General features: G+C 41.1%; 1 protein-coding gene across 1 annotated transcript in view; it reads left to right on the forward strand.

Annotated features, from left to right (window-relative positions):
• The window catches only part of LAMA4 (laminin subunit alpha 4), a 103,562-nt gene that overhangs the window by 19,580 nt on the left and 59,306 nt on the right, over positions 1-24,676 (forward strand). Inside the window, exons 2-5 of the mRNA XM_065681047.1 lie at positions 3,816-3,917; positions 14,611-14,735; positions 18,796-18,876; positions 23,974-24,188. Coding sequence (XP_065537119.1) covers positions 3,816-3,917; positions 14,611-14,735; positions 18,796-18,876; positions 23,974-24,188 — 523 coding nt within the window. The remainder of the gene's footprint in view (positions 1-3,815; positions 3,918-14,610; positions 14,736-18,795; positions 18,877-23,973; positions 24,189-24,676) is intronic.

A 24,676-nucleotide genomic window follows, 5' to 3' on the forward strand; every position in this document is an offset into this window, starting at 1 on the left:
GTTGGCTGAGGTAGATACAATCACAGACAACGCTCTGCGCATGTTACTAGCACAGCACTCTTCTTTTGGGAAAAGCAAACATACCTACCCTGGGATGGCTGCACCACTATTGTTAGCTGGTGGCAGGGGAGGAATGGGGACCTGATTCTGCCCTCAGTTATGCAGGTGCAGATCAGGAGCAGCTGCAATTAAACTGGTGGAACTGCTTGAATGTAATATGGGAGTCAACTCCTACTCAATGTGGATCATCTTCCATCCTCAGTCCCATCTTGCACCCATACCAGCAGAAGGGTCTAAAGAAACAGAATTTGACTACGGGCTCCACAGTGCTTTCAGCACTGCAGCTGGTTCTTGTTTTTAAGAAATGCAATAATTAAATCCAGATGTAAGGAAGGGGGGGGAATAAATGTACCATGGACATAAAAGATTTTCAAGATCTCAGCAAGATTCACATTAGATTGGACTTTTCAGCTTGAACTGGAGCAAACACTGTCCCTTGGGAAAAAGAAAATCTAATAATTGTGAAGACATAATTGCTAATGCAGACCTAACATTCTGGCCTACTAATTGTCTTCACCATTCAGAAACAGTGGACGGAAATGTTCCTCACTCAATTGCCTACATAACGATTTTTCAGGGAGGGTACTTCCATTTTGTTCCAGACCTGTTTGTGCTTTGTGTGCAATTATTTTGTGCTCCCAGAACGTTCAGCCATTTGAATCCCTCAATTAGCTCAACACTCTCACACTTCTTTTTATAAATACAACGTTGGCTCATGCCCTGGAACAACTAACCGAGCACTCCATTATCACTAGTAGGGCAAGGAGCAACAAAAATATATCAGAATAATTGAGAATGCCTGAGAAAACTTCTGAACCCGAAGGAAACAATCTGGATCCCATTTTCCCCTCATCCACACTTCCATCATAGCATCGATTGTCAATACCTCATTTCTGGTTTAAACTGATGTAACTCATGGTTTAAAATACTGTATCAACATAGTGAGCATCAGCACCTTCTGATTTTTTTGTGATGAATTGAATAATGAGGGGAGAAAAATGTTGCCAAAAAATACCTAGGTTTCTTAGGATCCTGCATCTCACTTGCAAGAGGGGCTCTGACAGCAAGAATAGCAGAGGCATCCAAAACTGAGGTAGATGTTTTGAGGAACTGAGAAGTATGTCTGCTTAGATAGGGGTTAAACTGGTTCCCAGTGGACTTCAGCAAACACAGTACAACCCTGCCCATACAGCTGGTACCAGTGAAGTTGCACTGACCTGCACCTAACCTGTTACTGTTGGGTGAGTGGACTAGATGAAAGATCACCCATGGCTACAATGCAGGCATACCCTTAGTTGAAGTATGAAAGCGATGATCTTTATGACTTACTGAAGGACTTACACAGACAGCTCTACACACACTCATTTTCATTGTTCATATTCACGGCCATTAAGTAAAAAGTAATTCTGCTTAGACCTGAAAAAACAAGGAAGCTTTTGGGCAGACACTAATGGAGCAGCTACGACCACCCACCAATCGAGGGGCATCAGAGAATATGACAAGCCTTAGATCTGCATGGGTGGGGAGAAATATTGCCAAGACAGACACTGGGATAAGAATCTGTTTTCAATTTAGAAACTGTCTCCCTTCCACTGCATGTGGCATAATCATTCAGCTGAAATCCTTAGTCTGGTGGAGGCCAGTCCTACAGCTCGGTGTTAAGACTGAACAACTGAAAGAAACAAGCAGTACAAATAGACAGCATTTCTGCTGTCTCAAAGCGGCTATGGTACTAAGGCTTTTCCTCCTAGGAGCTATTATCTAAGAAAATGTTTCCAAAGCAAACCAGATAAAATATTGTGTATAAGAATGGTAAAGACATCTGAGATTTCCATTTATGTTCATCTCAGCTTCTCAGAGATCTCTAGGATAAGATTTGATTTATGATTCATTTGTAAACCTAATTTTTAAAGCTTGCTGTTACTCATCTCTTAAGATACGCTGTTTTCAAAACAAGCAGCTTATCTGGCTGGATGGAAGTATCTAGCCACCCTTGAGAATGGAAGTTAACATGCAGATGAATCTCAGGATTGCTGGCTTTTGCTACCCAGGGCTCCACAGCTATAACTACAGAACTGCGCAGATGTGCAAGTTCAGGTCCCAGAAGCAGCACGGACATAGCACTGAGCCAGGGTTAAACAGTCACAGCCACCAGGAGGGCTATTTAGCAGTACTATTCAGACTTGTTTTTGCAGCTAGTGGAGGTATCACTGCACAGTGCTGCATTTGATATTGTAGAACATGTTCATGTCATAACTTACAGCAGGTACAGGAAGGAATGGTTAGCTCAGTGCAGAAAAGAAATCATACTTTATTCCAGGGCAACCCAGGAAAATGAGGAAGAGGTAGATATAAAGGAAATCTAACATTAATTAGATCAGTACAATATAATAAGAAGCCTCATAGCTCATAAAAAAGCAAGAAGGATCATACCTTTCTGATTCGCCTGAGTTTCACTTCTCCCACTTTTTGCAAAGATAAGTGTCCTCAAGAGCCACAGAACACATAAAGTGCTGTAGAGGCAGCCTGGTGTATCTCAGGGTCTGACAGCCACCTCAGGGACAGCATTTGTAAATGCTAGCAGAAACAGGGTGTGGTACACAGTTTCTGAAGATATGACATGCTAGCGCTTTCACAGCAGCTCTGCAACAACATTTCAAGAGTTAAGCATGGTAAGAGATTTAGGATCCAAAACTCCATGAATCTGCATGGATCTAACATAACACATGATACAGGGAGACTGCACAGGGTGAGCATGTGCTGACTCCATAACGGGTTGCTCCTGAGGTCAACCTGTGCGTGTCTTGCCAGCTTTGCATAGTAAAGTAGAAGTTCCTCAGTGGAGGACAAGAATTTACACAAACATATCAAACAAAAGCCAACCTCTTTCATTTTCATTTTCCAGTCTCAGAGGGGCATCTTAATAGCTTTGTTTGTGTTTCTGATTCCTTATATTATTGCTCTGATTGTATTAAAAAGGTGACATAAATACTTACAACCTTTTGTTTAATTTCAGTAAGTTCTTTAAATCATCAAAAGTATTAAACTATATACACCAGGCACAGCCATACATTTAAGAAATAACAAGAAAATGCCCTTCTGAATGGAAGCTGGCTGGCTGTTGTGAGAGGCTATCAAAGCATGGCTGGCTGGCTGGCTGGCTGGTTGTGAGGCTGGTGAGATGTGCCTGTTGCCATTCCAGGAAACAATCAGTCCCTGGGAGACACAACAGTTCAGTCATTTCTCATGTGACATACATAATAAATAAGTGGGTGAGATTGCATATATGTTTCTGCCTCCTCTAGGCTCTTCATCCAAAGCTCATCAAAGCCTAGATGCAAAGTAAATTTTATAAAGCTTTTCTTTTTTTAGAGAATCTATTATTTTCCTATAAATACACTTTATTTACTGAATAAGGATCATCACTTTGAGTTAACTTATCCTCTAGCACAAATGCATTAAGAATTAAAACCAGGTCCTCACCTGCAGACAGGCACCCACTGCAGGCCAGTGGCAGGACACAGGTAGGAATGTTGACAGCTTAAACACCATAGGCAAAAAAACAAGCACAAGGGCAGGGAATGAAAGAACAGATTCAAGTTCAGCAGCATGTGTGTGTGTGGTCTGCTATGATGAGGTTGTGCACTGTGTTCTGGGGAGACCTGACTGTTGTAATTCTTGCTTTCCCCTGCCTCTCAGCCAAACCTAACTCCCCAGTATGTATGCATAGGAAATACTTTATTTTCTCATTACAGGAATGCCAAGAAGGATTTTACCTTACCAGCTCAGGAAAATGCTCTCCTTGCGACTGTAATGGTAATGCAAACAGATGCCTTGATGGATCTGGGATCTGTGTGGTAAGGAGTTCTTGTCTTCTGTGCTGTTCCCTCACTGAATAACAATATCTTTTTCTTTTTCTTTTTCTTTTTTTTTTTTAATGATAACATGAACCCTTTCACCTTCTTTCACTCTTGCATGAGGCTTTACATGAAGGAAATACTTCCCAGGCAAACCCAAGAAAGCAGGGTCTGACTCTTCTATTAACACCAGTGCTCAGTTTCAATACACAGCAAAAGCACTGTCTGTACCACAGGGGCTTTTTGCTGAAGTGCAATCATAAGTAGGGCCAAGATCAATACATTAATAAGATAAGATTATCCTGGCCAGACTTCATTCTCACTTACTTAAATTATCTCTGTAGATTCAAAATGTTTCCTGCATGTAATATTTGTGAGGGTCAGTATGCTGTGGAAAAATTTTAGTCCATCAGAAATATAGAAAAAGTTTTGCATACCTCTGAAGAAATAATATATAAATTAAAACACATTTCATTCTCCCCTTTCTGAATACAGTGCTGTATATCATATAAACAGTTTACAATGGTGAGTGACTGTATACAAATGTATTATCCATAGTAATTCTGCTGCATGGCAGCCTTCTGCTGCGAAGAAACCACATGAGAAGGTTGAAATAATACACCAAGGGGAGAGCATATTGAACTCCAAGGTAGTATTGCAATTTCCCATATGCTCAGACTCAGTATCGGCTCATACAGAAAGCTTATGAGTTAGTATAAGTAGTTGATCACTTGTAGCTCCAGAGCAAACACCAGTCCAGCAAAATTAATCATAATTGCTAGTTGATAATTAGAGCAATAATACACTAAAAAAAGGATGGAACCTGATAGTGTAATGTTTCTAATCCACATAGCAAGAGCTAGGTACTTGCGTGTTCTTTACAGGCTTGTAAAGCAGGAGCAGAGCTCAGAGCTCCTTGCTCTGCCATGTGTTACTTTTGACAAGTCATAAACCTTTGCCCTCAGTTTGCCTCTTCATAAAATGGCCTGATAATATTCACATACTTTGCATTGTTGCAGCCTCTATCAAGTTTTCAGTAATACAAATACATAGAGTCATGCTCCATGGCATATTTCCTACCATTTTTATTTCTGTGGGAGGAAGACAGTGCAGCTGCTTAGCCAATTATTATTATGGCTTGGCCAGCGTAGTGTGCTTAGGATTGGCTGGTTTCTGCAGAACGCATATTGGCTTAGTATTTTTATATTAAATTTCTAAAAGCGGTTCTACACTATCAGCCATTCCCAGCTATTCTCTTTCATATACACAAGGTTTTGCTCATGGGATGATTGTCCCCTTAGTGTTCAGTGACAAACATGACAAGAGGAAACTTCCAAGGGAAGACTTAGGAACAGAGAGAGCTTGACAAATATCTGCTTCTGAGGACTCTGGTGACCAGAGATTTTCTGAAGTAGAATATATGAGGTAGGAAGTGCCTATATCCTCAGTTTACAAACACAACAGAAGATTTGTTTCCTATCTTCTACAAAAATAAGCCAAATGGTAAGGGGAAAAAATAAAAAACCACAAAACCCCCAACAAAATCGAAGTTGTTGTATCAGCAGGGAATAATCCGAAAGTATACGTGACTGGCTGATGTTTCTGCAGAATAATAAACCCTCAGAACAAGCCAGGTAGTAAAGAACAAAACTAAGAGCTAAACCCTAGTTTACTACTTGAGTTCAAATAAGCCATTTGATAGTTTATCTGAATGACTTGCTAAGCTATTAAGCTCAGGGCATTTAGTTCTGAATAAAGAGTAAAAAGATCTAAGTGAAATAAGAGTGGAATTAAAAGGGAAAGAGCCTGGTGCAAGGAAAGAGCAGAATGAAAAGTGATTTTGAAGGTTTGATAGAATACAACAGAACCAGAGATGCCCATGGCTACTGCAGTAACAGGACTTTTCTGAGCATTTGGAATTTTTCAGGGAAGGTTGGAAGACTGGTGAAATTGGTAAACTGCAAAATGTGACTGAGAAAGCCTTGGAGGAGAAAAGCTTAGGGAAAGAAAGATGTAACTTGAATTACAGCAGGAAGCAGCACGTTAGATGAATGAATGCAAATAAGTTCAGAAAAGGAAACTTGATGCTTAGTAACGTGATTTGCATTAGAATCAGTGGACAAAGCAGCCTTCCTTAAGAAGCACAGGAACAGAACAGGAAGGAGTAGGTACCTACATGGCTGGGAGTTTCTGCAACGGGATGGGACCATAGGATATTGGAGAGCTCATTATTTTCTCTGTCCTCACATTTTCAGGTAAATTACTCCAATAATTCCTGCAGTGGTAACCACCACACTTGACTTAAGGCTTTCTGCATTCAGTTAGTTTTTAGTAGGTTGTTAAAAAAAATTTTATATTAATCCCATATTACTGTTGTCATCCTCTGTTTCAATCAGTATAGACCTTCTATCTCCCTGCTTCTGAGATACAATAGTGTTTTATCACTTATGGACTCTCCACTGACACCACGTTATGCTAATCATGACTCACAGATGTTATAAAATGTGTTTAGCAAAAGGCCTTTAGAAGAACTGATGTTCCCCAAGTTTAAAGTTTCTATGTTTGCATGTTTATTCACGCTATGCAATAATTTAAACATGGGGGAAAAGAATATTTTTTTTAAGTCAAATCTTCTAACAATGAGGGAAGACTGTTGTCTTGAAAGTAATAACAACATTGTGTTCAGTTGGTAGATAATTATTCTTTATAGTTTAAGTAATAACTAAGCTATAAGAACTGAATAAATGAACAAGGCAGTATGAAAATGAGAAAGTACTCTACTTCAGAAGGGATGAAAATAAGGGTCCGACTCCATAGAGTGCTCTAAGACCATCATATTATGCAAATCGCCCAAATCAATTTAGCAAATGTAGTTCCCACAGCATACAAATTAATGAAATTTTCGTTGGCCTCTGCCCTGAATTTGAAATCAAATAAAATTAAACCTCTATTAACGATGCCTTAGGGTAAAGTACTCACATCTTTAATTTCTGCTGACATAAGTATCTATTTTAGGGTTTTGTTTCAAAACTTCTCTCAGCTTATTCACAGGCTGTAAATCAGATCCACAAGTCTTTAAAAGCTTATTGAATGACACAATTAATGCATCAACAATCTTGTTGGGTAACCAGACAGAAGAAATTACTGCAGACAGAGCCTTTCCTGCATAGATGTCCACATCTATGTGTAGAAATGGTGTAGAAATTAATCATGCGGTCTTGTGATTAAAACTGAAGAGCCACTAGGTCCATTTTTCTTAGTGCAGAAAATCACCCGAGTGTTAGAAGAGTAGCCAGCACAGTGTAAGCTCAATTTATGATATAACACAATAAAGATGTCGAATAATGCTTAATTTCAAAGACACTATCTTGTGATGCATATAAGGCTAGTAGAGGAAGAAACACCAATTCTTTGTACAGATTTCAGACTTTGGACTTTTAATGTAACTTCCTCAATCCTAGCTAAGAGAAGAAAAGAAAGGTCACTTGCAGGGCCTTGATTTTGGAAACTTGCTTGGTAAATGTGACGTTAAGTGGGTAAAACTGTAACAGCTGCAACTGGCAATCTGCAGAGTGATGTGCATTTCTCCTGCATAAACCCTGTCTGATTTTGCCCCTAATAACATATGAAGACATGAAGAAATTAAGGGAATGTTTTGCCTCCCTCATCATACACCAGACTCTACTCCTCTAGCAACTTACAGCTGAGCTAGTTCTTTACAGCACCTCCACTGAGGGTTCAATATTTGAAAATTCAGACATGGGAGTAGGCTTCAAATGACTTGTCGGCTGAGTAGAACATCAGAGTGGCTGATACGGACAACTCTGAAACAAGTGGCATATGAAGGTGAAACATCTTGTCTAAAAAAGTGAGCCCTCATATCATATGCAACTAGTACAATGGGCAGGGCTTTTTCATACTAAAAAAATTGATTGCATACATTAGAAAAGTAAGTTGCTTGAGGTGGCTGCAAAGTACTATGGCGATGGCTCCAGATGAACACAGTAAACTGGACTGAAAGGTTGAAAAGATTTAAAAAAGCTGGCTATCCAGACAAAATTTTTGTTGGGCTGAGTTATCAGTGTTCTTTCTGAGGTTTCTAATGTCAATGGAGGTTAGAACTTCATAAATGAATGAAAACACATACACCCAAATAAGTAATCCTGAAAAAGCACTACAGCAGAAGGTGAAGGGTAAATTTGTTGGTGCATGCCTAGAAGTCTCTAAATGCTTTGTTATCATCACGGTCCTGTATATCTGATCAGTACGTATATAAGACATCCAATGACTACTCCTAAATAAGTAAATAAATAAATAAATAAAACCTTTTTGGAAGAAGAAAGACCAAAGCATCATAACAGTGGAGAGGATAAATCCCCTGGTATCCTTTCCAGCCTTTTATGGATTTTTTTACAATAGAGAGTATTGTCATGAAAGTGATTTGTGTTGAAACATTTGGGTTTACAGCTGAGTGGAAAGGTTGGAATGGATTTGGCAGTTCTGCCCAAGAGGATAATATGTTCCACATGACTGCCAAGGCAGGTCTGGAGAATCGCCAGTAGATCTACAACCATCCATCAAGCACTAGCAAAAAGCAGCAGGGAGCTAGCAGAACTTGCCAGCTTATTAGGTACTTCTGGCTTCATGAAGAGCCTTGCAGCTTACAGGCTCACTGTTTCTTTCTCTAAAACGGACCACATCTATCTATAGGTTAGAAAGCTAACCAGAACTACAACGGTCTGGTGCTGAAAGGCAACCCTTGTCCAGAGCTTTTAGCATCCAGCAGTTGTCAAAAGCATTACTTCTTTTAATAGACTCATTTTCTCAGATACAGACATTTCCCTTCCTCTTAGCTATGCTTAAACTTCATATTTGTTGTCCTAACTGGTTTGCTGTTGAGAACTTGCAACACTGACCACTAATTCTGTTTCCACTCCCCATGCAGCCTCTGTAAGAGGCACGTAGGAATTCTGACCAAGGCTGCGAGGAAGGGCTGCTGCGGCTCTCATGCCTGCTCAGCTGCATTTCCCACAGTTAGCTAAGACAAGTGATGGATTGAGAAAGTAGAGGGCCAGATTGCTTTGGCAAGACATCAGCTCCCACTTCACTCATTAATACAGGACAAGTTCTACAAACCAAAACTTTGACACAGAGGGAGGGGGTATGTTGACCCAAACTGGATCAGGCATCATGTTTTGTTGCTGTTCTCATTATTGAAGGTTGATGGTTGTCTTTACTTTAGTAAAAGTTGCACAGTGATCAGTGTTTCCTTTTAGTGCCTCATCTCCTTCTTCCATAAGAAATTCTGAAAATTAACATTGCATCTCATCCACAGTGGCTGGAGAGAGAAGGCCTGAAATCATAAATCACAGAGATGAGAAAGATAAAACATGTACATCTCCTGGCTTTCATTACATTATGCCGAAGTACTCTTTTTACTGTTATTATTTTGGGACAGCAATGAGCTCTGGCATGCTATGTAGCTCTGTAACCAGCATCTCCCAAATTTGGGGAAATCTAAATCTACATCTGGATATTATGCCTCAGGCCAACCTCCACTGGCCCAGCAATAAATACAAACAGACTGCACAGCAATGTGAAGCACTTGCATCTCTTTACCTATGTAATGTATATATTCTTGTGTAATCTTTCTGCAGTAACAGTTGTTATAAGACTATCTCTCTGAAGAACAAGAAGTAAGTGAGAAAAGAAACAAAACAAACCCACAGCAAAACCCAGCAGTTCCTGCTGTGTTGTAACAATGACTGTTTTCAGATGAAAATTGATATTCAGAATTCCTAACCAGGGTTTGAGGACACTTCCAGATTTCACAGATAATATTTAAGACCCTAGGGTTTGGGGGTTTTGTTTTGCTGTACTAACTTTACCCGAGGTAGCGATGAGTATTAACTTTTGGTTGGCCCTGGAGGGTCTCCATACCATCCAGCAGTAGGTGTCTAACAGAGGTGCTCTGCACCACACTGTGGCAGGTCCTGGGTTTTTTCACTTTTAGAGGGTACTGTTAGTCATCTGATGAAACAGTTTCCCTAGAACTGCCTAAATGGCACGTGTAAGGAAGCTGGTGCTTTTGAAGACCATCAGAAGGAGCTCTCTTAAAGTTCAGCATTCTAAATTAAGGTGGGTCAGATTCCCACCTCTCAGATTTTCAGTTGCATTCATTCATGGAAAAGTGTGTTTGTCTTGTGCTGCTAAACTTGTCTTAGTACCACTACCTCAAGAGAATCAATGAACTTTTCATTATTATTTTTGCACAAGTGTATTTACTGAGCAGAACTGCATCACATGAAGTGCTCTGTGGTCTCAGAACAGTGATTCCTGCTTTATTTTTCCAAGCAGAGGAGTTCATGAGCTCAGTGCCTACAATCATTCTCAAGTAAACCCCCCACAGCATCTTTTCCTGTGCTTTTCATGTATGTAAAGTATAGCTACAGTAAGGGCCAAGTAGAAACGCACATCCTGATTGATGGTACACAGTGAGAGACAAGGAGTAAGACCAGTAAGGCATTTTCTAAAATAAGAAAATACACTCCAGCCACTCTGTCATTTGACAAGCTGCTGCTGGTGAACCAATGGATGAATGATTATATACTTCAGATTCATATAGAATCCAGGCTGCTATTATATTCAATTGCTTCCTCATGTCCATTGATTGTTGCTTTATGAAAATAAAGGTTATATTAACATGAGCATATGGAAAGCACTGACTTATAATTTTAACTTACTGTAATTTGAAACTGTTTAAAAAAAGCAGAGTATTATAAAGCCTAGTTGTGATAATTCTAGCTGCATAGTTGTACCTGTTTCTGTGACCTTTACCACGTCTCATTCTGTTCTGTACGAAGACAGAAAGCAATTTTCTGCTAAACTTCTGTTTTTGATGTCACTCCATATTTTCTAGAGATTTTTACTTCAGTGTGCCTTGTTTTTCAAAGGAAATGAAAACTATAGACTGCATTTCTTTATTTGAGAAAGTAGATACCAGTGTCAGTAAACATATTTCCAAAATGTTGTGAATACATTTGAATGAACCACTGAGGCAGTGAAGGATGTGAGCAATGCCATACATAGTCGGATTTATAACATCAACCATAAATGATGCCTTTCATTCTAACACATGTATGAATACCAGGACCAAGAACAGCCCTTGAAATTCTCACAGAAAGGTGCTTATGTAAAATCCAGTTTCACAAAAAATCACCACAAATGAAATTCTATTTTTAAATTCCTCATTATTTCTCTGTCAAAAGTGATCCATTTAGAAGCAAAACACTTTTATTGTACTACCAATTCAGTGTCACCCAGTGCTAAGATTCACCCATGAGCTGCAGGAAGGGTGTCCTCCCTGCCTTCAAAGGTGTCTCCCAGGCTTATTGATGTCAGCAATCTTGTTGGAGATGCAAGCTAATGGAACTTGAAATATAGGGACACCTTTTTATCACTGTAAAAATATAATACTAAATAACCACAGGAGTTCTGACTTGTTAAATAAGATAAATCCACTTTTACATAATCACTAACCAGAGAAAAACTACAAAGTGTCTCAAAAGCAGAATCTTTAGGATAAAGAGCATTTTAGCACTTCAGTTTAGAAGATGTAAAACACTACAGATTTAAGAAGCATCATTTGCTGCCCTGCTCTGCTCCTCACAGTAGTATCTGAGCTTTGGAAACCAATAACAGATTTATTCTGATAATAACCATGTATTGTTTGGAGAGCTGAGGACAAGAGAGATGAACTGAATTGCTCAGAGCACAAACAAAGAGTGTGATGAAAGCTACTATTGAATGCAGCCCACCTGAGGCCTCTGCCAGTGCTTCAGACACAGAGCTGCTCTTTCTCTTTGAGCACTCAGTGGTCACACACTCATCTCTCTCTTGTGGTACATTAACATCACTTTTTCACTGAACAACGACAAATGCAAACTATGTTTCAAACTGCATTAGATTTCTAGGCCTTCTGGCTCACACCGTGAGCCTCATAGTTAGTGCACTCTGGCCAGTGATGAGTGTGACATCTGGACATATCCCCAGCAGCTGCCTGCTACTCTGCCCTCATTTGTCCTCAATTTCTCTGCTCTCAACAAGTTTCTTCCCTCCTTCTCCTCCCTGTTCTAGTCAAGTTTTCTGTATTCCGTCATTTTAGAGTGTTTTATTTAAAACAGCTTTCTGGTTTTCTGTACTCTCTACAGCAAATATTACTATGGAAAACCACCTAAAGGTGTAGAGATAAAGCTCTACAACTACTAGCGTCTCATCTAAATATCCGTGGGAAAAGAAATTCATTTTTTTCCTTTCCTTATCATATTCCATTTGCTGTAGAGATCTCTTTCCAAATCACAGCCTTGCAAAAATAAATAAATTGCTGTGCAATCACTATAAAACACACAGCAGGGCTCAGTCAAAAGCCTCTGCAGCCCATATTGGGTCTCCAGTGGCGGCAATAGGAGATGCTGTTTGGGGAGGGCACCTAACCTGGCCCATTCCTGAAGTCTCCATTTCATACTCCACTAGCATACACAATTGCTTAATTAGGATATATGTTAGAGGGATATGTTAGAGGATATATGTTACCTCCAGAGTCTTTTTAATACCCATTTATTAATATGTTGCCCATGAATTTCCCCTTTCGTCACCGCAAATACTGTCAACTCCTCACAGCAACTTGCAGAAATTTCTTACCTTCTGTGTAGGGGAGCACCTTTTCAAGTCAATGTCCCTCAGCTCCTGTATTGCAGGAATTGGGTGAGCTACTGCTCTGCATTCAGCTTATTCACTAACTTTGCAATTTTACATCATCTAAACACCCCCCCCCCCCCCCCCCCCCGGCAGCCTTTCTCTCCCAGCTGAGCAGCTTTAGCATTTCTGGTCTCTCCTTGTAAGACACTGGTAATACCAAACAAAACTGGTCTCAGAAACAGTTTCTCTCCTAGTTTCTCACCTAGGTGACACAAATAGTGACACTTAACCAGCCTGAAAAGTGACTGTTGCATCATGCCCTAGCCTTTATCAGCTTTCAGTTCATAAAAGGAAATTTCTTCAAGTCCCCTGACAACTTAGTTGGCTTTTCTGAAAGTCCAGGTATGTTATTTCTTCTGGTTCCACTTCATACACTTGCTTATTTGCACCATGATACAGCAAGTTGAGGAAGCAGAAGCTCCTGAATCAAATTATGCTTAGTCATGTACTCGGAGATCTTCTTTATTATACAGACTCTCATCTTACCAGGGATGGAAATCAGATCTATCAGTCTGCAGTTTCCATGATCCACTGTTTGTAGGTCAGAAGAGGAAAGAATCAAGCATACTAACCCAAAACAACAGCTAATATGCACTGACAGAGTAGTTCTCCATATATTTCTGCCATGGAGCTGACTCCTTGCTGCTTCAAGCCTCTCATAGCTGTTTGCATGTGTACTGTATCAGTACAAAGTGATGTAGCTGCAGAGTTCTGATCTAGGAACATTGCAAAACTCATTGCACAGTTGCAAGAAAGAGAAGGACTTCTGCACCCTTCCTACTCCTCATTTGGTGAGACATACAGATGGATAGAATTTGGAGGGTTGCGGGGGTTTGATGACAACTGCTTGTTATTTTGCTGAAGTGGAAAGCCAGACAGGAGTCTGCAGGAGTCCTGCAGTGTGCAGGAGCATGGTTCACGCACTCAGCAACAGTCACCCACCACCTTGACATGTGCCTAGGGAAAAGCCCACATAATCTGTGGCATCTAAGTGTGCCTATTAGTAAACCAAAAGATGTAGCAGGACTTACAAATCCTATTTAGAATTGCTTACAGCAAATCTTGACTTTTTAAATCAAAACTATTATCTGAGAGGTGCAGATTTGTACCTAACATCATGAAATATTCTGGAACACATGCTCTGCAAGAATTACCACACCTTGATTTACTTCCATGGAGCTCCAACAGTATCAGCTGGTGGCTGATTTGCCTCAGCATGAAGAAACATATTTCCTCATAAACCTCAAATTGTGGAGATGAAACTTGCTTATAAAGTGAGTGACATTGCACGTTGTTGCCCTGTATCTTATAGAAAGGCCACTGCTTCTTCCCTCCATTAAGAGGACCTTCTTTAAGGCTGAGAACAAGGAGTAGTAATAACACATCCCTTCATGCTGTAACACTACTCATCTCAGGAAAAAAGCATCAGAGACACTGGTGTATCACCCCTTGCAGGCAGATTTCCCCAGTGCTCCTTTCCAGTCATCAAAGCCCAAGAAGAAACTATGCTGAAATTTGTACCTATACTGAAATCTGCTGACAGTATTTACCAGCAGATATTCGTTGGTTTGGTTTCAGTGAAAGGAATCTTTTCTGCTAGCATATGCAATTCAAAACAGGGCTGCCAGCTACACCTGAATACCTCTGGCATCTCCGACAACAGGCAGTAGAGCTTCTGCTTCAGCACCTGGCAGGCATGTGTATCTGTTTTGTCCTGTGCCGCATCTTGCCAGAATTTGCTAGCTAGCCCGTGTGGTAATTTATAGTATTTTTATTTGCAGCAGTGCTAGCCGGCTTGGCTGCCTCTGTCAATGCCTTGAAGGGTCGGGGTCTGGCATCTACCCCTATTTTGCTTGGCTTCAGATAAATTATTTCCTTCTGACTTCGACAGCACCTTCGTTTAACTTTTACCACTCTTTCTCTGTTTCTACTGAAGGACTGCCAGAGAAACACAACAGGACAGCACTGCGAGCAATGTCCAGATGGCTTTATTGGTGATGTTGTCAGAGGAGTCCCCACATTCTGCCAGCCCTGCCCCTGTCCCTTGCCAGCGCTTGCCAAGTAAGTGAAGAGTTTTTGCTTCTCTTTGATTTGGGCTGGCTTCGCCCCTTTCTGAGGTGGGGTCAGCATTCCTTCCTGGATGCAGGAGGCAAGGGCTGAAGTCCTTGACAACTGGGAGAAAATAAGAGGACTACCAGCTGCTCACAAAGCCACAGGAAACAGCATTTCGTTTAGAAGGTGCAAAATATCCTTAAGTGCTCATACCACTTCTTACCAAGAGGGAGCAGAAAATATCTGACCAAATTCAAGTCCACCCTCGTTTATGTACGAGAGATTATTCAGCTGTCTGGTTACTCTTAGGAATCCCTTAAAGTCCAATTCCCAGAGAAGATGGTGTCAGGGATGTATATAGCTCAAACAGACAGAAAGATCAATCCATGACCTCCGGAGGGTAAAACCAACCATAAACGAAAAAGCATAGCCTGGCACTCTCCTAAGTCAACAGCAGATGGATCTGGTTAGTGCAGTAACAGCTGAAAGGGCTGGAGGACCCTGTGAAGGCTACAGTGCCTCTTCAGCTGATGGCCAGCTACCTTTGGGTAAGAAACTCTGAAGCCTGACAGGAAGAGAAGACCAAGTCAAAGAGCTCCAGCTGTTATATACTTTGCGCCTTCAGAAGAAGCAAATAGCTACAAACCATGGCCAGTTACTAGAAACCTTTAGTGGCATGTCAGTAGTGCACCTGAAAGTAATTATCAACTTCCTCTTGCTTGAGGTCCATCCCCTGGGAGAGAGGCATCTATGCAAATTCCACTTTCGTGCACAGAGGAGAAGCTAGTAAATAGTTGCCTCTGGGTTGAAGCTATTTTTTTAGTGAGCTACTTACTCCACTTGTGTTATTTCCCATTCTGCTTTCAGCAAGGCTTCTCAGCAAAGGGGAATTTCCTCACTGTGTTTGTTTACTGTTGCTATGGGATTTGGGATTACTCATACAGCCTTAAAGTGGGATGAGCTGCATTTTGCTCAGCTGCTCAATGACATGGGCTCAAAGTGGCCACAGAGCAAACTAACTCTGGCCAATCTCTTGCAGATCACCTCTTGGCTTCCTCAGTGAGCTGCAGACATGTGAGGAGGGCTGTGGGGTGGGGAGCAGCTATTGCTGAAAAACTGCAGCTTTGCCTAGATTAGAGATGAAATCCTCCAGAGACAAGGGAAGAACCTGCCTTTGCTCAAATGTAGACAGGCTTAAGAGTGAGCAAATTCACAGATGATGCCTACCACTTCCTCCAGTTTCAGTAGCAGCTGTAAATGCCAGAAATAGAAATACAACAGTTGGAAGCAACGATTTTTCCTTAGCAAAGAAATTGTGGGGTTTTTCTTCCACCTGTTGGTCACAGTTTAGTGTAAGGAGCTGTTCTCTCAGCCACAACCTGGGCTACACGTACCTGAGGCACTACCTCACAAGACCCAGTCTTGATTAAGCATGGTCAGTCAACCAAGGTCTAGTCTGCCCTCCCTACAGTGCGATTTGACAGAGTATGGCTGGGTCTGCATTCACCCAGACAGACCCCTGCACAGTCCTGCAGCCCACCAGGTTCTGCAGCAGTGTCCCTGACAGCAGGGACCCAGCCAGCCACTCCAGCCAGGCTTGGTGTGGTGGGACCAGCAGGGATCTGAGCCACAGGCTGCCATCTCTGCCAGCACTATGGAAGATGGACGCAGAGGCCACAGAGTGTTCCTTTCTTCAGCATGCTCCCTAGCGCTTCTGCTAGAGGTTTAATGATTCTCTTATTCCAGACCACTAAAGATAAGCCCTGAACACAAAAGGAGAGCAGTGTGGGACAGGAAAGGGAGGACAAAAGTTTTAAGAAGCCTGAATGCAGATGCTTTAACATTAGCAGCAGTGTAAGACTTGAACTTGATGAACCTTGTGGGTCCATCTCAGTATATTCTAGTATATTCTATTCTATGATTCTATGATTCTATTCTATATTCCATGTTCTGCAACATGTAGCCCCCTCAAAAATACCTCAGCAAAAATCCACTTCAATTTTTCAGGGTTCTCCCTCAGAAAAGTCCTGAAGGCAATAGTTAAAGAAATATCCGATCCCAATTTGTCTCATACCTGTAGTTAAATAACATGCAGAAATTGCCTGTTCAGCTTCTCGCATGAGAGAGACTTGACCACAGCCATAGCATTCAGCTGCAGCTGGAACGGGCAGATCATAATGATTGAGCAACATTCAGCCTTGCACAACTAAATTGAAAGAACAACTATTCTTTCTTCATTTTTTTCTTTTTTTTTTCTCCATTAATCCTACCCCATTTATATTAAAGCAAAACAGTAGCTCTACCAGAAAGCAGAGAAGTATTACAAGCCTTAAATAAAGAACATCCAAAGGATGTTGGTTTGTACTCTGTTTGTACTTTGGAAATAGCCAGTGAATTCATAATAGCTGGACAAAGTGACCAATTCTGTAAACTGACAGACTCACAAGATACATTTTTTTTCTTGGAATTCATCTGTGTGTCTCTAGATTTTCTGACCAGAGTATCTTCACATCTGCTATTCTGGGAAGCTTTGCAATAACTTTTGGACATTACACATAAAGTCTAATATAATTTCTTTGGAATAAAAAAAAAGGAGGATAGAAATTGCTTCCCAGTCCAGCAGATGTTACTTCTTTTCAAACCTTAGGGAATTACATTAACTTTTTTCCCCAAAAGACCACAAAAAAATATAAAACTTCAGGAAGGCTTCAGTCTTATTTCCTAACTTAAATCCACAATGTGATTTTTTCAACTACGTGAAGGAATTAGCCTCTGTAAAAGAAGCAAAAATCTGCCAAACTGTTATGATTTTCTCAATATGTTCTCACAAAAGCTTTACAGAAGTTAATTTGTGAGTTCTGTGAGAAGAGTCTCATTTTATGTTCTTTCTGGCTATATGAAATGTTTTGAGACAACAGACATCCAGACACAGATTTATTTGACCGTGGTTTTGCAACCAGCTGAGAAATGCTGGTGGAAACTGAAATTATGCAGGAATTCTTGTCACCTTTCAATGCTGCTCCTTCCTGGAACAAGGGGGAAAAAAGCAAGGATCCTGCCTTTCCCATGGCTCCAAGCCTTTTGTCCTTCTTTATGAAAGAGACGCAACCTGGCCACAGCTGTCCAACATTGTACGACTCAGGAACTGCATTTTAGCAACCACAGTCCTGCAGCTGGCAACTGCTGCCACTCACTACTCTGCTCGCATTCCAGTTCTGGCAGGAATTTACCCACACATATTCCAGACTAACTGGAAACATCTGTGTGTCTTTTTCTTGCATATGTATTTAAGCCATGTTCGTCGTGTGTTTGAAGCATACACAATTTGCAATTTCCACAATTTGCAATATCCACATATGGGTCTCATATTTAGTTAAACATTTGTTAAATCCTGAAAACATAAGAAATAAGGGAATCCATGATTTTGAATCATGGCAGTGGAAATTACACCCCAAGCTATTACTGCAGTCAGTATCACTATTTGGCATGATGGTCTAAGAGGCCCCAGACTCGTTCCAGCTTACTCAAAGATATCAAAGCAGCCTTGGTTACAGCAAATGAGGTCAGTTCTCACAGCTTGGTACATCCAGATTGGAACTGAGAAAAAACATAGGATTTGCATAGGAAACTGCTGCACCCATTCCAGAATCTCAGTCCCTGAAGTGTTTATTGCAATATTTTCATAAGCAATATTTTACCCCTTAGAATAAGACCCAGGATGCAATTACTTCTGCATGACATACACATTTATCTTAAGTCCCTTATCTAAAATATGTGTATCAAAACCTTTATGTGTGTCTGAACTACACTGCAAGCAAAGCTTATACATATATATCTGTACTTATATAGCTCCATGGTACTGGATATGAATTAGTGCTTTCTACACCAATTTAAAAGACTAAAACAGAGGTATAATGTGAATAACATGCAGAGCCCAAGAATATCTATTCACCAATGAGTAACCAAGAGCCACAGTTCACACTGACAGCAAATGGCCATAACATAATAAATACTCCCAAGTGTTTGCCGTTACATGCTATTCTAACTATTCATTCTAATGAAATTCCAGCTTTGCAGTCTCCTGTTACAGAAAAAGTGGAAGCGTGCGCTGTGTCTGCAAGGAAAACTATGCAGGACCCAACTGTGAAAGGTAAGAAACTAATAAAATGACTTGCTGGTCAACAGTACTGAAGTCCAGAAGTCTCTGTAGGAATCTTCCCACATGTGGGAGAAAGCTTGTGCATGTATTTTCATCAGGTTGAATCATGTCTGTTAAAGGATCTCATTCCCTACTAAAAACCATAAGAGTTTACCCATGTCAGGGTAAGACAGACACTTACACCTGATGTATTTTGATTGAGTTCTTGGCCTCCGTGTACCTTCATGTGGTAATCTTCCTAACAGGAATACAATTTAAAAATCAAAATACAAAACACAAATCAGAAACAGCAGATGAAGGGAAAAACAACAACCACATATATGCCTCTTGCCATTCACGGCCCTAAAACACGTAGCAGGCTTCTACCAAATGCATTTTTTCGAAAGCAAAGGAGAAAATCCATCATCTGGTCAAATTCTTAATGAGCAGATGCAGCTTTTTTGGTTAAATTTTAAATGTACTTCACAGATGTAACTCAATAAAGTTCAAACCCAACCATAGGCCAGTGTTGCTTTTCAACTTCCCCTTATGCCCATAAACAATTTCCAGTAAATATCCTCTAAATAACAAAGCAATCAAATAAATGGAGCAGCAGATATATAACTTACTCTCCTACCTTGTAGAGCACCATCTTGCTCCCTATGAACACACACAGATAACGTTTCAACAAATGTCAGAGGCCTGATTATAATTCAGACATTTTCCTTGAGTGGCCAGTAAATTCAAACAGCTCTAACACAAAGACTGAAGGGTACAGGCTGCCTCAGACAGAGGCTGAGGCAAACTGGCTGTTCAGGATGGCTTCCTGAACACCTCATTTTGATTTTCTTTAAAGCTCCTGAAGTATTTAAGACTTTAGTCCCCTATCATTAATGGGCAAGTCTTGAATTCAAGTGATACTGAACATAAATATCAGAGAAGGGGGAAAGAGGAGGCTTAAGATGCAAAGAGAAATCAATAAGAAAAAGATAACATGAAAAAAAGAGTGGAGGCTTTTGCCCTTACGGATGATTCAAACACATCAGCGTATTACCTCTGCATCTCTAACATGGTGACAGCAATAGCGAAAGCCCTTTAGACAGATGGCCCAAAAATAAAAAAACACAGCCCTTGCTTCCAGGCCTATGGCTGTATTCTTTTGTTCTTCCAAAATGTCAGATTTATACACAAAGGATAATGCAGACAATTAAAAGGTCAGTGAGGTTTCTTAATGGTTATTAAAATGTCAACCTAGACTACAAGCAATTCAAGTCCTATGAAATGAGTAGCAGATGCATAATAACAGCAGAAAATAGCATTGGCTTTGTTTTCTAATAGCCACTACACAGACTGACACAGTGCATCTGTCTCAAAGAAGGCAAAGCTTTCTAGATGGGTTAGAAAAAGCTACAGAAAGAAATCAGCCTGTCCTGGTCATTATATTAAGTCCTTGACTAACTGCTGAGGTAGGTAGCAAGCAGCGACAAACAAGAGTTTCCTACTGGTAAGCTCCTGGTCCTACTCCCATTTGTGCCAGAAACATCAAAATACATTTTAAAGACTGAAGAGAAATGCATTGCTTGTGCCTGTCCACTTGCTGAAGAGCAAGGCCTTGCCTTTGCATACTCTGCTGCTGGGCACTGCCACCACTCCCTACTCCCACTGGCACCTACGATACCATCAGTATGCTGGCAGGAGGACTGGGGGATCCTGAGCATTGCCCCTGTCCCTCCCCACAGCCTACATAGATGCTTATCTCCCCAGGGAGGAAGGCTACATCCTGCTCACAGCTCTCCCCCCCAGCTCTCTGCAGCGGTCAGTAACGGGCATCAAGGAGCAGTGAGCTGCAGGACACCCCTCCATGCAGTGTGTGTGGGATCTCCAGAGCTGCACACCAGGAGGCAATCTGCTCCATTTCCTCTGACATTCATGTAGGAGGCTTTCTTATGCTGCTCCAGGGGCTTGGCACAAACCTATCCAGTTCATGTTTGCCAGCAAATGGTGTTGTGAAATCATGAAAGCCTTTGCTAGGACTGAGAAAAACAGCTTCCCAATTTGAGATTTAGGAATGAATCATCTTGCTTGTGGACTTCAGCAGTAAGGCATTAAGGCAGTAGTGGATGAAACCTAGGTTTTGTTAATGCCCATATGTTAAAAAGGTAGCTGAACTAATGATACTTTAGTGTCCACAGTGAATAAACATAAAAGGTTCTTTTGGTATTGCCAGGGAAGAGGAAGTTAACTTCTTACTCACCAATAATTACAGGAAGCAAACATGGCTACTGAATGAAACAAAGACAACCTAGCAGATTATTATGGGAGAGCAAATATTCGTTGTTAGCAACAAAAAGCCATTTATTGATACAACAAAGGAAAAGACATTTACGCCAGGGCTCCTCTTTTTCAGGCCATAAGGGGCAGAGATGGAACAACATGTTTCCATTCAGTTGCCTCTGCTCTTCTCACATGCTACCAACTATTCGAAAGAGTCTCAGTGCAATTCAGCCCTATGAGATACACTGAGTGGCAAAGAGAAGGAGAAAGTGAAGGTGACACATTTATTTTCAGCTTTTAAAGTTTCTAATTGTTTTAGACAGCTACTCCAGATGAGGAGACATGGCTAATAAAAGTGAGTCAGATGGTCATAAAAAGCAGCACTTGTGAGGACGTGAGGAACCGTCAACTGTGTCTCTGGCAAGTGAGCTGAATGGTGTATTTCAGAAAAGAAGAAAAAAAATCACCTTGTCCTGCTTCTTGAGAGGGCAGACATTGTGGGACTGATAGGAATAACATGCAGTCTTTGGTAGATGCTAGCTGAAAGCCAGAGCTGGGTAGTGGTAAGCAACATGCTGGTCTGGCTCCATCACTGCTCAGTGGCTTCTGTGACTTGGCCACATTAGGCAGATGATCATTTGGGAAATACCTAACAACAGAAAATTGAAAAGAAACTCTTCAAAATGCTGACAGCTCAGAATAAATCAAATATTAAAAATAAATAAAGAAAACCAAAACCAAAAACAACCACAGAGGGGGGGTTTCTTAACCAAACTTCACAAACATACTGAAATTCTGAAATTTGGGAAAATACTGTAATTTCATATTGGCTTACATATTATTAAATCATAGAAAAAATTTTTGCATGACTGAATAGCAGCATTATCCATCACTGCCTGCTCAAGTTCCCATGGGAATGGGGACTGACTCCACCAAAGTCAATTAAATCACACTCTGCACTCAATGTCACATTCACAGTTCTTTGAGGGGTGCATAGAACTCCTGGTCACACTTTTGTTCTTCACATCTGGGTCACCCATATGATAAGATCTGCACCAAAGATTCTGGCAGTGCTGCAAAGAGACAGAGTCTTTGTCATTGGCAAAAGCAGGATTTGAGGCAGCCAAGTGTTTTATATTAAGATGCTTAAAAGTTTTTTTTTCTGCGGGTTTCAAGACTGGAACATGAACAAAGCAGCACTGAGGAAATTACTTTATTAACAAAATAATAATAATTCAGCAAATGCAGGAACAGATCAAAACTGGAAGCTTTTATCAGATCTCCCATGTTATCGTTATTCAGACATAGCAGAACCTGGATTTGACTATGTTCATATTTTAGGAGACAAGATCTTGCTCAGGTTCCCATCCAGAACCTGGTAAAATTAAACTAAACTGCCTGAGAGCTCACCCTTCCCACCCACAAACAGTGGAACAAACAGCATCTTAAAACAGGACTTTAGGGATTGGAGAAAAGACAAGGACAACAGGGTGATAAAACCGGATGAAGTACAATAACTCCTCCTTACCTAAATCACTGCAACAACTATTCAATCCTCAGATTTCTTCAGTCAGCAATTGCTACACCAGCTACTTACCCCCTTCCCTGCAGTAATTCTTCATTCCCAGCTAGGGAGGTATAAGTCTCTGATCTCTGTTCCCCAGGCTGTTGGGTCATGGACCTTCCTGCAGTGACACCATGAACAGCGTGCGTTATCCCTAACCCCCCCCCAGTCCATCAGCCACTGTTCCATACTGCTCCAGCCACCAGCTCCTCCAGTGAAGCCCTTGTTTGAAACCTGTGAGCTGCACCATGCCCGCTCCGGTGCCAGCTCTGTTTGCCTCACTAGTTGTTTTGTAAAAGTTCCTCTAGCTTGTAGGATTAAGCACTTTCCCTGCTACTGGCAGAAAATCCTGTAACAAACACCCTTTCCTTTCTTTCCAAACAATGACACCAAATCTAGTACCTGATGCCTTAGTCTAGGGCCACTGGTTACCCAGGAATGTTACATATCGCTGGTTTGTCTGGACTTTGAAAAATAACTACAGTTTCAGTATCTCATCCATTTTAAGATGTAGCAAGTTTTCAGTTGAAATACTTCCCAAAAATGACAAGACAAAAAGCAATTTGGACCCATTTCAGACCTCCCCTGTGGTGTTTATTGCCCTCCTCCCTCTCTTCTTCTGCAAAACCAACAGAGGAATCCTCCCCCCTTGCTGGTGGCTGCTCTCAGCCAGCAGGCTAACATCAAACAAAGCTGGAAAATGGAAGCTGGTTCAGTGCCTGTTTTGCAAAAACCAGAAACCATCTCAGTGCCTCACCATAAAAGTATTTATATAAACCTCTTTATATATAATAATATTAATAACACTTTGTTATGTGCATTATAATTGAAAGTCTCAACTTCCTCTGAGTTTCAGCATCATGAAAAGGCAGTCTTTTACCCCAGTTTCCTACATAACACAATATAGCTGGTGAGATCCAAAGCTGAAAAAGACCAAAATAAACACTAGAGCTGCTTCTCTGCCAAGGTCATTCTGTCACAAACTTTAAAACAATGGGGAACAAATCATTTTATTGCTAAAGACACACTGAAAACAACATAATGCAGACTGATGTGATTGAGATACCAGGAGTGTTCAAGAAGGGAGAAATATATAACTGTACAGATTAAGATAAGAGCACAAAACAGCCTCTGCAGAAATAATTTGCTCTGTCTGTTGGTAGCTGCCAATCGTCATCAATTCCTGGTGACATAAATAAGGTCAGAGAAAAAAGGGTACTGCGAATGGGAATGCCACCGCTCATCATCACTGGGCTTGCTCTTCCTTTCAGATGTGCCCCTGGTTACTATGGGAACCCTTTGCTAATTGGAAGCACTTGTAAAAAATGTGACTGCAGTGGCAACTCGGACCCAAACCTGATTTTTGAAGACTGTGATGAAGTGACCGGCCAGTGCCGCAACTGCCTGCGCAACACCACCGGGTTCAAGTGCGAACGATGCGCTCCGGGTTACTATGGGGATGCCAGATTCGCTAAAAACTGTACAGGTATTGTCTATGGTTTAGTGCAGCAGAGCCGAGCAAAACACAGCATGGTCTATGGATGACCCCTCAGAGATCAGAAATGCCTGATTCAGTCATCACATACCTGTGGCCCTGGGGGGCAGGCTGTGCTCCTGGCTACCTACCTGGCAGGATAACCTGGATTTTTGTTCAGTTGAATCATCCCAGGCACATGCACTCTTTCCATTGCCCAGAAGGAAGTCTCAGACCCCAGACTCAAACATCTCAAATACCTGGGCAGGATGAATGTAGACACTGTTGTGTCCTGCATCTTGTTTTAAATAAGGGTCTCTAATCTTTCTTTGGGCAGAGATTTCACTTTAAACACTGATGGTGCTTAAAGACTTTGTCCTTCTTGTCCTGACCAAATCCCTGCTCAGTTTCTGCTGGTTTTCACACTGGTAATCTATTCTGCATTTCCCATGTGTCTGTGCAATCTCACTGATTTCTGCATTTCCACACCAGAGATGACT

This window comes from Lathamus discolor, chromosome 5 (genome assembly GCF_037157495.1).
Source record: "Lathamus discolor isolate bLatDis1 chromosome 5, bLatDis1.hap1, whole genome shotgun sequence".
Classification (NCBI taxonomy): Eukaryota; Metazoa; Chordata; class Aves; order Psittaciformes; family Psittacidae; genus Lathamus; species Lathamus discolor.